This window comes from Cnephaeus nilssonii (assembly GCF_951640355.1).
Source record: "Cnephaeus nilssonii genome assembly, chromosome: 4".
Taxonomy (NCBI): domain Eukaryota; kingdom Metazoa; phylum Chordata; class Mammalia; order Chiroptera; family Vespertilionidae; genus Cnephaeus; species Cnephaeus nilssonii.
The window spans coordinates 52,461,855-52,476,262 of NC_137075.1; the positions used below are offsets into that span (position 1 = coordinate 52,461,855).

General features: G+C 45.7%; 1 protein-coding gene across 2 annotated transcripts in view; it reads left to right on the top strand.

The window, feature by feature from the left end:
* The first annotated feature begins 497 nt into the window (after nt 1-497).
* Nucleotides 498-14,408, top strand: part of AP4E1 (adaptor related protein complex 4 subunit epsilon 1) — a 68,620-nt gene continuing 54,709 nt past the window's right edge. The window contains exons 1-4 of one of the 2 annotated variants that reach the window (XM_079767613.1): nt 498-707; nt 2,603-2,674; nt 7,693-7,816; nt 13,910-13,983. In XM_079767613.1, coding sequence (XP_079623739.1) covers nt 558-707; nt 2,603-2,674; nt 7,693-7,816; nt 13,910-13,983 — 420 coding nt within the window. In that variant the 5' untranslated portion in view covers nt 498-557. Of the gene's footprint in view, nt 708-2,602; nt 2,675-7,692; nt 7,817-13,909; nt 13,984-14,408 lie in introns of those variants that run through there. The other variant, XM_079767614.1, reaches the window with a different exon arrangement.

Consider the following 14,408-nt stretch of genomic DNA (forward strand, 5'->3'; position numbering starts at 1 on the left):
GCGCGACTGGTCTCCCGACCACTCGCCCGTCCTGGCGGGTTCCTAAATCCCAGGAGAAGAGAGGGGTGGACTCGCAGGGCAGCCTGCCGTCTGTCACCAGCACCGCCGGGGACCCGCATCGCTCGGCCCCTCGTGGTGCGGTGGAGGGAGTGAGCGGTGGAGCCCAACGGAACCAGAAATAGGCACCCCTAGCGGCGGTCTCGGGGGCGCGAGGCTGCTAACCGGAGAGGGAAACCGAGAGGGACGGGTCCGAGCGGCCACCAGGGGAGGACCACCAGGCGCGGGACCCCGGGCAGCCGCTGAAACCCGCCCTTTCCTTCCCGGCCCGAAGTCAAACCTCGCGCGCAGGCTGTGCGAGTGCCTCTCCCCGCGGCCTCTCGCGCCCCCACGCGGCCTCTGCCGAGAACTGCACTGTGCTTGTCCACGCGGAGCATCAATAAAGATTTCTTCTTCAAACAAACAGGAAGTGCCTACGGAGGCCGGGCGGGCGGCGAGCTGGGCGGGGGATGAAGCCGGGCGGCGGGCTGGGCCGGGCATGAAGCCGGGCGGCGGCGGCGATGAGCGACATCGTGGAGAAGACGCTGACGGCGCTGCCCGGGCTCTTCCTGCAGACGCCGGGGGCGGGCGGGCCCGCGGCCGCCAGGGCGCCCTTCTCCTCGCGGCTGGGCGGCCTCATCCGCGGCATCACCGCGCTCACCTCCAAGCACGTAAGTGCGGGCCGGGCCGGAGGTCGGGACGCCCGGGAGGCCCCGCGCGGGGAGGCCGGTGTCCGCCGCGAGCCCGGGGCTGGTCCTCCGCGGGGCTCGGGCAGCGGGTGTCGGTCCATCTCTGCGTCCGTCTGGACGCGGCACTTTGCTGCCGGGACTGAGAACTGGGAGGCCGGTTTCCAGTGGCCCTGACACCGACTCGTGATCGGCGGGCAGATCTCTGATTCTTGAACCTGCTTGTGTTTCCTGCACGCCGAAGTGGGAGAATACCAGTGCATGCTCCATAGGTCTTTTGGAGGATTGGGTGAGACGTCAAGCGAGTGAAAATGCAAGCGCAGAACAAGTGTCAGCACGCACCGCCTGCAAAGTTTCTTCCCTCCTCAGTTCCTCCTCTCCCCCAGTTCCTCTCTGTGCCACATGTCACCCTCTGGAGCAGACCCTGCCGTCTGAACCTGTTGTCGAATATCTTTGGGGGGCTTGAGGTCAGACCAATGCGTAGGGCAAAGAAAAAAAGCATAATTCTTCCAAAGTGTACAAATTGCTTGCGTGAGTCACTGCCTCAGATGGGCTTTGAAGATGAGCAGTTATTTTACAGGTGATTAAGTTCCCACAGCTTTGGGTAGTTGCACAGGTTGTGTAAGATACTGATTCAAAGCTTAAGGAGCTGATATCTTTACAAAATCAGGTTACTGTGTCATAATTTGTTCAGATATATTTATGGAAGAGGTTATGTGGGAGACAAGGAGGACACACTTCCTCTTCCCAAGGAATGGGCCATTCATCTTGGGCTTGGACAAGTGTAAGGTATACAGTGATATAAGTGCCAGGAGAGAGGAAAAGGCAAAGAGGGAAGGCTTTTCTTCAGAGTGCTCTGCGTGTTTAAAAAGTTCTTTTAAAACTGAAGTAAGATGCTGCTGAACTGGGGAGGGTCTGCTTCACATTCAAAATTCATTATTTGTGGACTTAATGTTGTCTTAACGTTTTGTCCTTTGCTAACTTTTGTAAGATGCTGAATGAAATAAAAAAAAAATTTGGACCCAAATTGAGGTTTGAAACTACTACTATATGTAAGGTATCTATATGAGGTAGTGCTTTACCAGTAGTTCTCGGTTAGCCACCAAATGGATACCTGCTAATTCAATGTGTTTAAAGATAGCATTATATTAGCCAAAAATGGGACCAGTTTTCAAGTGCCTTTAAGAAGGTAAAATACAATGCAGAGAGTAGAAGTGACCACATTGATATATTTATTGTGTGTTAGAGGTGAGGGAAAGGGTGTGAGAAATAAGGAGGGAAAGATAGAGAAGAAGAATATAGTGTAAGGGAAACAGACTGATTTTGTTTCTGCCTTACCCTGTTTCTCTATTCCATGAAGGCTTTTTAATTTTAAGGGAAAGATGTGAGAACCTTTTTGTTGGCCAGTACATGAAGAATTTTTTTTTTTCTCCACTGTTAATAAAAAAACCTTTTTTTTCTACTAAACTGTCTTTAAGGGGTCAGTAACTGAGTGAAAAAAAGAGGGATATGGGTTAGACTTGGAAATATTTATTAATTTTTATAACTCTCCTTTAAAATAATGTTTATTTTTATTAAAAGTATTATAAATTATATTTTCCCTTTAAAAATACTGTTACAGCCCGGCCAATGTTGCTCAGTGGTTGAGCATTGACCCATGCACCAAGAGGTTGCCAGTTCGATTCCCAGTCAGGGCACATGTCTGGGTTTCAGGCTCAATCCCAGTAGGGGGCCTGCAGGAGGCAGCTGATCGATGTTTCTCTCTCTCTCCCTTTCTCTAAAATCAGTAAAAACATACTAAAAATAAACAAAAAGTTTTAAAAATACTGTATAGTTTAAAAAACAGTTGTTCATGCATTTAAATATTCTCACTTTTTCAGGAGGAAGAGAAACTAATCCAGCAGGAACTAAGTAATCTAAAAGCAGCGGTTTCTGCTCCTTCAACAACACTGGTAAGTTTGCAGTCAGCGCCAGCACATTTGGAATTTGAAGTCTGGTCCACTGTGGACTCCATAGTGACATCTAATGGATCACTTGCTAAAATCTCATTTATCACAATTAGTTATGGATGGTAGCAAGTCAGATATTAACTTTAGCCTTTTATTATTGACTGACTGCATGGAGCAAGATTTGGTTGACTAATGTCAATTTAGTGCCGATGTGATGATACTATCTGATAAAGAGAATATGCTAATTGACCGTCACGCCCTCAAATATGGCAGTGCCCACAGTCACAAGATGGCGGCACCCAGTTCCCTCAGCCCCGCTGGGGCGGCAGGCACGTGGCACGGCCGAGCCCGCCCCCAGGCAAGTCTCGCCGCTCCGCGCGGCTGCCTCCGGAGTCCCCCAGTCCCCAGAGCTGGCCCGAGGTGCAGGCAAGCCTTGGATGGCGGCTGCCCAGCCGCCCAGGGCCACCTGAGGCTCAGGTAACCAGGCCGGCCGAGGCTTGCATTGCCGGCAGTGGCAGCAACAGAGGTGTGATGGGGGCGTTGCCTTCCCTTCATTGCCTGGTCCCATCCTGCCCCTGAGGGCTCCCGGACTGTGAGAGGGGGCAGGCCGGGCTGAGGGACTCCCCCTTCCAGTGCATGAACTTTCATGCACCTGGTATCTAGTAATTACATAAATGTGGCAATACTTCTGGGACCCTAGTGCTGATCTTGCTGTTTTAATGTTGTGCTCTGGGAAAAGGTGAGTATATATCATTTAAAATAATATTCTCAGATCCAAATTGACACATTGTAGATCTCATTTTACAGTTATATATCTTGGAATATAGGTTGACTGACAAGATAAGAAAATGGTTTTCTTGCTATAAAACTAAGTATATTGCCTAGCAGCTAAATCACAATCCAGTTGTTTTTAAACTTGGTTCCACATAGTTAGATTTTTCAAACAGCATTAATTTCATCAACTTTTTTTTGGTAATCCTCACCAGAGGATATTTTTTCCATTGATTTTTTTTTTTTTTTTTTTTTTTTTAGAGAAAGTGGGAGGGAGGGAAGAAGAGGGGAGAGAGAGGGAGAGAGAGAGAAACATCAATGTGAGAGAGACACATTGATTGTTTGGCTCCTGCATGTACCCTGACCAGGGGCTGGGGATTGAACCTGCAACCCAGATATGTGTTCTTGACCAGGGATTGAACCTGAGATCCCTCGGTCTGTGGGCCGACAGTCCAACCACTGAGCTAGACTGACCAGGGCACATAAACTTTTTAATGAGTGGCTACTTTATGCAGGTCACTATAGGACTGTTCCTACATTGTTAGATTAAGACCTGTGTGTGTTTTTTTCTTTGCTAATTTTAATATGGTTTTACATAATTAGATTTTTCCAAGCAATATTTATTCAACAGAGTTTTAGTGAGTGCTTTCTGTGTGTAAGTCACTGGGAATGTTTTCCCTCTTCCTCTAATAAAAATATTGGGTGATCATTTTGCATGAGTACATGCATGTACATGAATAGAGCACTTGTAAAGTCTGAGAGAATGTATATATTTCCTTTTATGATGAAAATATGTGGACAGCCGAAACCGGTTTGGCTCAGTGGATAGAGCGTCGGCCTGCGGACTCAAGGGTCCCAGGTTCGATTCCGGTCAAGGGCATGTACATTGGTTGCGGGCACATCCCCGGTGCGGGGTGTGCAGGAGGCAGCTGGTCGATGATTGTCTCTCATCGATGTTTCTAGCACTCTATCCCTTTCCCTTCCTCTCTGTAAAAAATCAATAAAATATAAAATCAATAAAAACATATATATATTAAAAAAGAAAATATGTGGACAAAGGAAACTCAAAACTTAACTAATTTGATGTATCTATGTATATTATGTATATACTAGAGGCCCGATGCACGAAGATTCGTGCAAAAACGGGCCTTCCTTCCCCTGGCTTCCGGCACCACCTTCGCTCTGGCCGGAGCCGCCTTTCCGCCTTCCCATGCTGCCCAGAAGCCTGGAGAGGCTGGGAAAGTGCGGAATGCCTGCGTCCTGCCCCGCCCCTGGCTACTCGGCGCCTGTGTATGCAAATTAACCCGCATCTTTGTTGGGCTAATTTGCATACTCCTGTTTGGCTGGTGGGCATCACGAAGGTACGGTCAATTTGCATCTTACTCTTTTATTAGTGTAGATTAGTGTAGATGTTTGTGTGTGTACATAAGTCTGTGTGTATCTGTAAAATCATTGTGTTTCATAGTACTTAATAGGAATGTTAAGTAGAAATGGTTTCCCACTTTTTTACTATGTTAGATTTCCATTTTCTATAATTGGCATCAATAAATATAATTTATTTTGCTACCAGGCATAAACCTGGTGAGGGCAGAACTAAGATAAATAGGTGGAAGTTAGGAAGAAGATGTTATAATATGGCCAGCCAACTCTAGACATGCTTTACAGAGTAGTCTGTCCCTGAGGTGGTCATGAAGAGGTTGGGTGAGTTTGTTAGACAATTGTAAAGAGAATTCCTGCAATGGGGAATATACCTTCTTTAAAACTAAGAGAATAGCAATGTCTGTAATATAAATTTAAGTACATAATGACTTTTGAAAAACTCTGAGATAAATGTTATAAAACCAAGGTTGATACTTAATGGCTTAAATGAACACTTTTACTCCTAATCTATACTAATAAAAGGGTAATATGCTAATTAGACTGGATAGACCAGGCGTCCTCAATCTACGGCCCGCGGGCCACATGCGGGTGTTTTTGCCGTTTTGTTTTTTTACTTCAAAATAAGATATGTGCAGTGTGCATAGGAATTTGTTCATAGTTTTTTTAAAACTATAGTCCGGCCCTCCAATGGTCTGAGGGACAGTGAACTGGCCCCCTGTTTAAAAGGTTTGAGGACCCCTTGGATAGACCATACGTCTTCCAGACGTTATTCCAGACGTCCTTCCTGACAAAGCCGGGGGTGTGGCCAGCCTGTGAACTGCCCGTGGCCCCTCGCCCAGGCCAGCTCTGCCCCTGAGCGGGGACCCCCCCATCCCAATCCAGGGCCCCCTTCAGGGCAGGCCAGCCGGCCCGCACCCATGCACCAGGCCTCTATCCTATATAATAAAAGGGTAATATGCAAATTGACCCTAACGGCAGAATGACCCCTGGACCAGTCACTGTGAGGTGCACTGACTACCTCTTGGTTCCTTTCCCCAGCCGGCAGGCTCTGATCACCTGATGGCCACCCACGGCGGGGGCAGGGCTGGTGAGCAGGCGGGAACAGCCGACCTCTTGGTCCCTTCCCCCAGCCATCAGGCACTGATCACCCGATGGCAACCGGGGAACCGGGGCTGGGTGGCGGCAGGGGGTGGGGCGGGGGGCGGGGCTGGCTGCGGGCACCTGGGGAAGATGGCCCTGATCACAGGCCAGGCCTAGGGACTGTACCTGCACACGAATTTCGTGTGCCCGGTATCTAGTTTATATAGAAGCCCTTTGAAGAGGGTCTTCCAGGATCTTATAAGCTTTTGTTTTTCAGTATTTGTAGTCTTAATGTGGTAATGAATTAACTTATATTACTTTAAATACAAGTAACCTGAATTAAACCTTATTCCCCTGAGATTTTCCTATGGTTTCTTTTTAAACTCTTTATTTAAAAAATATATAAAAATGAAATAGTAATCATTATTATGCTTACATTAAAATATTTGATTGTTTCTGGAATCTCAGAGGGAATGTAGGGGTGGGTGGGTGGGAAGAGATCAACCAAAGAACTTGTATGCATATGTGCATAACCCATGGACACAGACAATAGTGTATGGTGAAGGGGGACAGGGCGGGCTAGAAGGGGTCAATGGGGGGAAAAAGGGGACATATGTAATCTCTTCAACAATAAAGATTTAATTTTAGAAAAATAATAGAATATTTTATTGTTTCCTAAGGATTTGTGATTCAGTAATCCTATAGTATACTAATTTTAATTTTTAAATATTAGAAGTTTGAGCTTTTTAAATTTTGAAACACATTTTTATTTCTGATTAAAATTTGCTATAAGTATTGAGAATACTCAGTGATGCAAATACTTAAAATGCAAATATATTAATAAACAAATTTATAGAATCTTTTAATGGAACTTATTTGCTTGTGTTGTAAATATTGAAAGACCCACTTAAAAGATTAAAGATTGGAATGGCTCTACCATTAATGAAATCATGTCCTGTAGTTAACTGATGAATGTTATATACAGCATAATAATTCTGAAGAAGTTCACATGCAATTATTTATTTATTTATTTATTTAATCCTCACCTGAGGATATTTTTCTTTTCTTTTTTTTTTTTTTTTAGAGAGAGTGGAAGGGAGAGGGAAAAACAGAGAGAAATATTGATGTGAGAGAAATATATTGATTGGTTGCCTCCTGCACAAGCCCTGACCAGGGCCTGGGTCAGGGAGGAGCCTGCAATTGTGCCCTTGACTGGAATCGAACCCAGAACCCTTTGGTCCACAGGCCAACATTATCTACTGAGCCAAACTGGCTAGGGTGCAATTTTGTTTTTAAATGTGAAAAATATTTTATTATAGAAATTATTACCAACTTGTGGGAATTTTATGAATGCTTTCAGTTGATAAAATATATTAAAATAGTTGGCAATCTAGAAGCCAACTCACATTACTATGGGCGATATTTTGTCTGTGGATCGATCATATGTCTCACATTATGCACAAATTTTACATGAGGGTCATCTAGAATTATAAATAGCTCCAGTTGATTTATTTTATAGTATTGCGACTAACAAAATATTGAAATTATTTTACTAAAATGAATACTGTTGGTAGTTAAGTTAGGGAGCAACTTTTATTTATAAAGTCTGACTTAAGGTGATTAATTTATCTCTCTCTCACACACACACACACACACACACACACACACACACACAAACAAACTCTTTTCAGTGCCAGGATTAAAGAATTTCCTTGTTAAATGATTACAACATAATAAAAAAATAAAATATTCTATTTATTTACACAGTTACTGGATATTTTTCTTTTCAGAAAATGATGAAGGAATGTATGGTGAGACTTATATATTGTGAAATGCTTGGATATGATGCTTCCTTTGGCTACATACATGCAATCAAGTTGGCACAACAAGGAAACCTTTTAGAAAAAAGAGTAGGTATGTATGTGTTCAAGACTTAATCTTGTCCTTAAAGTTCCAATTACTATATAAAATGAATGATGGCAGGTATCTTCTATCCTATATAATAAAAGCCTAATATGCAAATGGACCAAACAGCGGAAAGACTGGCGGAACAACCAGTCGCTATGACGCACACTGACCACCAGGGAGCAGACGCTCAACGCAGGAGCTGCCCCCATCCCACAGGCCCCAGACCAGCCAAAGCAGATGCAAACAGGGACCCCCGGATTGACCTGCCAGTTGCCCCGCAGAAGGAGGCGATCAGCGATGGCTGAGGGCGGGGCTGGCGAGTGGGCAGTGCCAGACCAGCCAAGGCGGGTGCCCGCAGGGGACCCCAATCACCCCACGGATCGCCCCATAGATCGGCCCTGATCGCCAGCCAGGCCTAGGGACCCTATCCGTGCATGAATTTCATGCACCTGGCCTCTAGTACATATATAAAAGCCTAAGCGAGCATTACAACCAAACAACCGGTCGACCTGTCGCTATGTTGTGCACTGACCACCAGGGGACAGACGCTTAACGCAGGAGCTGCCCCCTGGTGGTCAGTGCGTTCCCACGGCCAACCTCCCGTGTTCCCTCCCCCCGGCCGGCCAACCTCCCGTGACCCTTTCCCCTGGCCAGCCAACCTCCTGTGGCCCCTCCCCCCGGCTGGCCAGCCCCGATCACCCCAATCAGAACCTCCCGATTGGCCCTGATCAGCCCCGATCAGGACTGGGCGAGATGTCCCAGTCAGCCCTGATTGCCAGCCAGGTCGAGGGACCCCCAACCGTGCACGAATTCGTGCACTGGGCCTCTAGTATAGTATGTTTTTAGAACATTGCCTTGTAGTTTCCAAAACTTTATACAGGTAATAGTACTTCAAAACTCAGAGCCAATAAATAAAGTCAGTTTTCCTGATTCATAGCATTTTGGAGTTATAGAGATTAAAAATTGCCTGTTCTTGTGATGGTGGTTGGATGACTCTCTCTCTCTCTCTCTCTCTCTCTCTCTCTCTCTCTCTATATATATATATATATATATATATATATATTTGTCAAAACTCATTAAACTAGGCCTGGCTCAGTGGTTGAACGTCGACCTATGAACCGGGAGGTCATGGTTCAGTTCCCAGTCAGGGCACATGCCCAGGTTGTAGACTTGATCCCCAGCAGGTGGTATGCAGGAGGTAGCTGATCAATGATTCTCTGTCATCATTGATGTTTCTATCTCTCCCTCTCCCTTCCTCTCTCTGAAATCAGGCCTATCTAATAAAAGAGTAATATGCAAATTAACCATCACTCCGCTACACCCACCAGCCAATCAGGAGTGAGTATGCAAATTAACCCCAACCAAGATGGCTGCAGCCACTGAGCGAGCAGGAGGCTTGGGTTTCTTCTCATTACAGCAGTCCCTTTAGCATTTCTTGTAATGCTGGCTTGCTGGTGATGTATTCCTTTAGCCTTTTTTTTTTTTTTGTATGGGAAGCTCTTTATTTGACCGTCTATTTTGAATGATAGCCTTGCTGAATATAGCAATCTTGGTCTCAGATCCTTGCTTTCCATTACTTTGAGTACTTCATGCCATTCCTTTCTGGCCTGTAGAGTTTCTGATGAGAAGTCAGGTGTCAGCCTTATGGGAGCTCCTTTGTAGGTAACAGTTTGCTTTTCTCTTGCTGCCTGTTAAGATTCTCTCTTTGTTTTTAATTTTTGGCATTTTAATTATAATGTGTCTGGGTGTGGCCCTGTTTGGGTTCTTCTTGCTTGAGGTTCTCTGTGCCTCCTGAATGTGTGTGAATTTTTCCTTTACCAGGTTAGGGTTGTTTTCTGCCATTATTTCTTCAAACATGTTTTCTATCCCTTTCTCCCTTTCTGCCTCTTCTGGCAAACCTGCTATTCTAATATTGTTATGTTGCACGTTGTCCCACAGCTCCCTTAAGCTGTCCTCCTATTTTTTTAAATGTTGTTTTTTTTGGTTGTTTTTTTGTTGTTCTCTGATTGAGTGATTTTTTTCAACCCTGTCTTCTAATTCACTGATTCAATCTCAGCTTCTCTTAATCTGTTGTGTATTCCTTCTAATGTGTTCTTTATTTGTGCGATGTTATTCTTTATTACTGTTTCCATAGTTAATATATCATTTCTCATGCTGTTGAGCATCTTTACTATCATTACTCTGTACTCTGCTCCAGATAAATTTCTTGTCTCCATTTCATTTATCTCTTTTTCTGGAAAATTTTCTTGTTTTTTCATTTGGAGATTGTCTTTTTGCCTCCTCATTTTGGCTGCTTGTTTGGGTTTGTGACTATGTATTAGGTAGATTCTTTACACCTCTCAATATCTAGTGCAGGACAGTGTCAAATGCTGTTTCTGACTAATTAGATCAGGCAAAGACTCAAAGCCTCCAGAGACCTCCTCTGCCTACAGACTGATAGGATTTTGACATGAATTGCCCTCAGGCAGTCATCCTCTGGTGTGGCGAGAGTTTTTTTTCCCAATAGGGTGGGGCAGTTGCTTCTGCCTGGAGGCTAATTGTTATTTTTAGTCTCTTAGGTGGCCTCAGGAACTCCACACCGTGGGGCAAGGTATCTTCCAGTAGGGTGGGTCAACTGTCTTCCTCTCAGGCAAGGCTGCCTGTATAGCAATTGTGTGTGTGTGAAAGAAGTCCTTCGCTATTTGAGGGAATGACTCAGCATAGGAAACTAGGGAAGCTGGGGGTTGTCTGCCTTCTGTGCTGTAATCCCTGAATCCCTAATCCTGGCTTCTGCTCACACAGTTCCAGTCCACTCTGCCCTCCTTCTGCTGGAGCACAAGGTGGGTGGCTCCACAGGGAATTTTGTGCTTTGGCTCTTTAAGAGAGTACCTGAATTTCCAGCTGTATCTCCCTGGCTGACAGCAACCCTGTTGTTTTTCACAGCCAGATGTTATGTGGGTCCCCTTCTCAGTTCTGGTGCTCTCTGCTGGGGGGCCCAGCTTGGGGATTAGACCCCAGAGTTCTCAGTGGCAACCCCCCACAGCTGAGATATCTTTCTGGAACTTCAGTTGCTGTCTGTGGGTGCCTGGCCAGCCCTTTCGTGCCTCTGCCACTCCTATCAGTTTCTATTTGGTCTCCACTTTCAGTCCTTGGGCATCAGGGTTCTCTCCAGCGAGTCTTCTGTTGATTATTCAGGAAGTTTTTCTGTATTTTTGTTGTAATTCCAGTTTGTTCCTGGGAGCCTGCCCGTGCAGCATGAACTTATTCCGCCGCCATTTTTAATCATCTCTAGAGCTTCTTTTAATAGGTTTCTGTACAAATCCATTTGGCATCAACTCCCAGTCTCTGATGATAGTGTCAACAGAAAAACATCCAAACCTGTAGAGAATTTTTATAAATTTACTAGAGGCCTGGTGCACGAAATTCATGCACTTGGGGGCGGGGGGGGGGGGGTCTCTCAGCCTTGCCTGTGCCCTCTTGAAGTCCGGGAGCCCTCAGGGGATGTCCAACTGACAGCATAAGTCGGCAGTCAGACATCCTTAGTGCTGCCGCGGAGGTGGGAGAGGCTCCCGCCACCACTGCTGCGCTCGCCAGCCACGAGCCCAGCTTCTGGCTGAACAGCACTCCCCCTGTGGGAGGGCACTGACCACCAGGGGGCAGCTTCTGTGTTGAGGGTCTGCCCCCTGGTGATCAATGCTCATCATAGCGACCAGTCATTCTGCCGTTCGGTCAATTTGCATATTAGCCTTTTATTATATAGGACTAGGGGCCCGTTGCACGAAATTCTTGCACTGGGGAGGAGTCCCTCAGTCCAGCCTGCCCCCTCTCATATACTGGGAGCCCTCAGGGGATTTCCTACAGATGGCTTAAGCCCGCACCCCATTGGGAGTGGACCTAAGCCGCAGTCTGGCCTCCCTTTGCTTGAGGCAACTGGGCTGATAAGGGGAAGGCGCCAGCCCCATCACCCCTCTGCTGCAGCCACTGCCAGTCACCGCAGCCGCCAAGGTGTTTTCATCAACACGGACTCCAGTCCCTTCACCATGAAAAAATGACAACTTTCTTTAAGCATTTTCAAGATGTGTCTTTCATAGGATATGACATTTCTTTATTTTTCTTTTTATCCTCACCTGAGGATATCTTTCTATTGATATTTTCCCCTTCCCTCTGATCCCAAGCTCAGCCCCTTCCCAAGCCATAAGCCTCCTCCCCAGGTTTAGGCTTGGGAAGGGCCCCCCCACCCCCGCCTCACCTCCGATCGCAGGCTCAGGAAGGGCTTGGGAAGGAGTTCCCCTCCCCCCTCCAATTGTAGGCTTGGCCCCTTCCTAAGCCTAAAGCCTCCACCCCAGGCTTTAGGCTTGGGAAGAGGTCCCCCCACCAGAACCTCCAATCACAGGCTTGGCACCTCCGCAAGCTTAAAGCCTCTGCCCAGGTTTAGGCTTGGGAAGGGGTTCCCCCCAGGACCTCCCCAAGCCTAAAGCCTCCACCCCAGGTTTAGGCTTGGGAAGGGTTCCCCCCTCGCCCCAACCTCCAATCATAGGCTCGGCCCCTTCCCAAGCCTAAAGCCTCCCCCCAGGCTTTAGGCTTGGGAAGGGGACTCCCCCGCCCCTCCGATGGCAGGCTTGGCCCCTTCCTAAACCTAAAGCCTCCACCCCAGGTTTAGGCTTGGGAAGGAGTTCCCCACCTGCACCTCTAATTGCAGGTTCGGCCCCTTCCCAAGCCTAAAGCCTCTGTTCCAGGTTTAGGCTTGGGAAGGGGTTCCCCCCAGGACCTCCCCAAGCCTAAAGCCTCCACCCCAGGTTTAGGCTTGGGAAGGGGACCCCCGCCCCTCCGATGGCAGGCTCGGCCCCTTCCCACACCCCAAGCCTCCGCCCCAGGTTTAGGCTTGGGAAGGGGACCCCAGCCACTCTGATCGCCTCCGCCCCAGGTTTAGGCTTGGGAAGGGGACCCCCGCCCCTCCGATCGCAGGCTCGGCCCCTTCCTAAACCTAAAGCCTCCACCTGATGGCTGGCTGGGAGTGACCTGGGTGCCGAGGAGGTTCCCCGGACCCAGGTATGTATGCAAATTAACCGCCATCTTGGTTGGGTTAATTTGCATACTCACTTTGATTGGCTGTGGGCATAGTGAAGGTACGGTCAATTTACATCTTTCTCTATTATTAGGTAAGATTTTAGCCAAGCAGAGGATACACCTGAAAGCAACATCTCAAGGGACTCAGAATAGGAACTTTCCATTTTTTCCCCATGTTCCCAAACACACACATATAGTATAGGTGCTGGGTAATGATGGGTATAGTTAACAATAGAATCACTAATGAAAGGGCTGAAAAGATTTGGGAAGAATGAAAAACAATGAAGACAGGATTCAGGGGATAGGGCCTCATGGTAGACTGTGTGGAGAGAAGGAACAACATGGGGTTAAAAACATGAACCTACTCCTCCTGGCTAGGTTTGAGCCTTGGCTCTACCATGTAATAGGTATAGACCTTGGGCAACTACCATTTTGGGGCTTCATTATTATATCAGGGGTAATAATATCTATCCCATAGAGTTGTGAGGATTAAATGAGGTGAGGCTTGTAATGTAGTTGACCCATAGTAACTAACAAATGTTCCTGTATGAAGTGTGACTAGTATGTCTTCAAATTGAGGAAATAAGGTATTGTTTATGGCTTAGTATATGATTTACATCATATGGCTTGATATTAGGTGGTAGCTCATTCAACAACACAGATAGCCAGTAACACACTATTAACTCTAGTAGCTATTAGTTTTTGAGTAACTCTGTGTTTGGCTACAGGACATAAAATGTTTTGATAGATTGTGTAGAGATATGCACAAAACATAACTAGCTTATATTTCTCGTGTCTACACGACTTTAAGTTGGTACACACAGTCTTTTTTCCACTTTAGGCATATCCTGTGAAATATGTAATTCTGAAAGATTTCAGGATGAAGAACTCATGAAATCTTCCTTACTAGAGGTTTTGATCTTCATATTTTACAACTTGTTTTCATATTTACCTACAACTGGTATCTTTGACACTTAATTTTGGAATATATGATTGCTTTGTTTAAATTCTTGGGAAACTTTGTGATGAGACTTTTCCCTTCAAATTTTATAGGTTATTTGGCAGTGTCTTTATTTCTACATGAAAGTCATGAACTGTTGCTTCTTCTTGTGAATACAGTTGTAAAGGTACTGTATTGTATGTTGGTTATTATGAAGTCAGAAATTATTTCTGCAGGCACCTGACATTTTTCCTTAGTCATATTGAATTAGATATTTTTGGAAGAAGGTAGGTTTACAGAATGGGCGTAGAAAAATCTTTTTATTATTTATTTATTTATTTTAGAAAGATCTTTTAGATCAGTGTCTGTATCTGCAAAATGGGGATAATAATAGAACTTAACTAAGTTGTGAAGGTTGGATGAAACACTATGTAAAGTAGTAGTAGCTACTGCTGCTGTTATTGTAAACTTATAACTCAGATCTCCAGACTCTTAATTCTGGGTATTTACATGTTGTTGTCTCTTTCTCTGGGATCTGTTCTAAAGAAATAGAGATGTAAACTGAATCATTATTTTAAATTCTAAAAGTAATCCTCCTCCTATATAATAAAA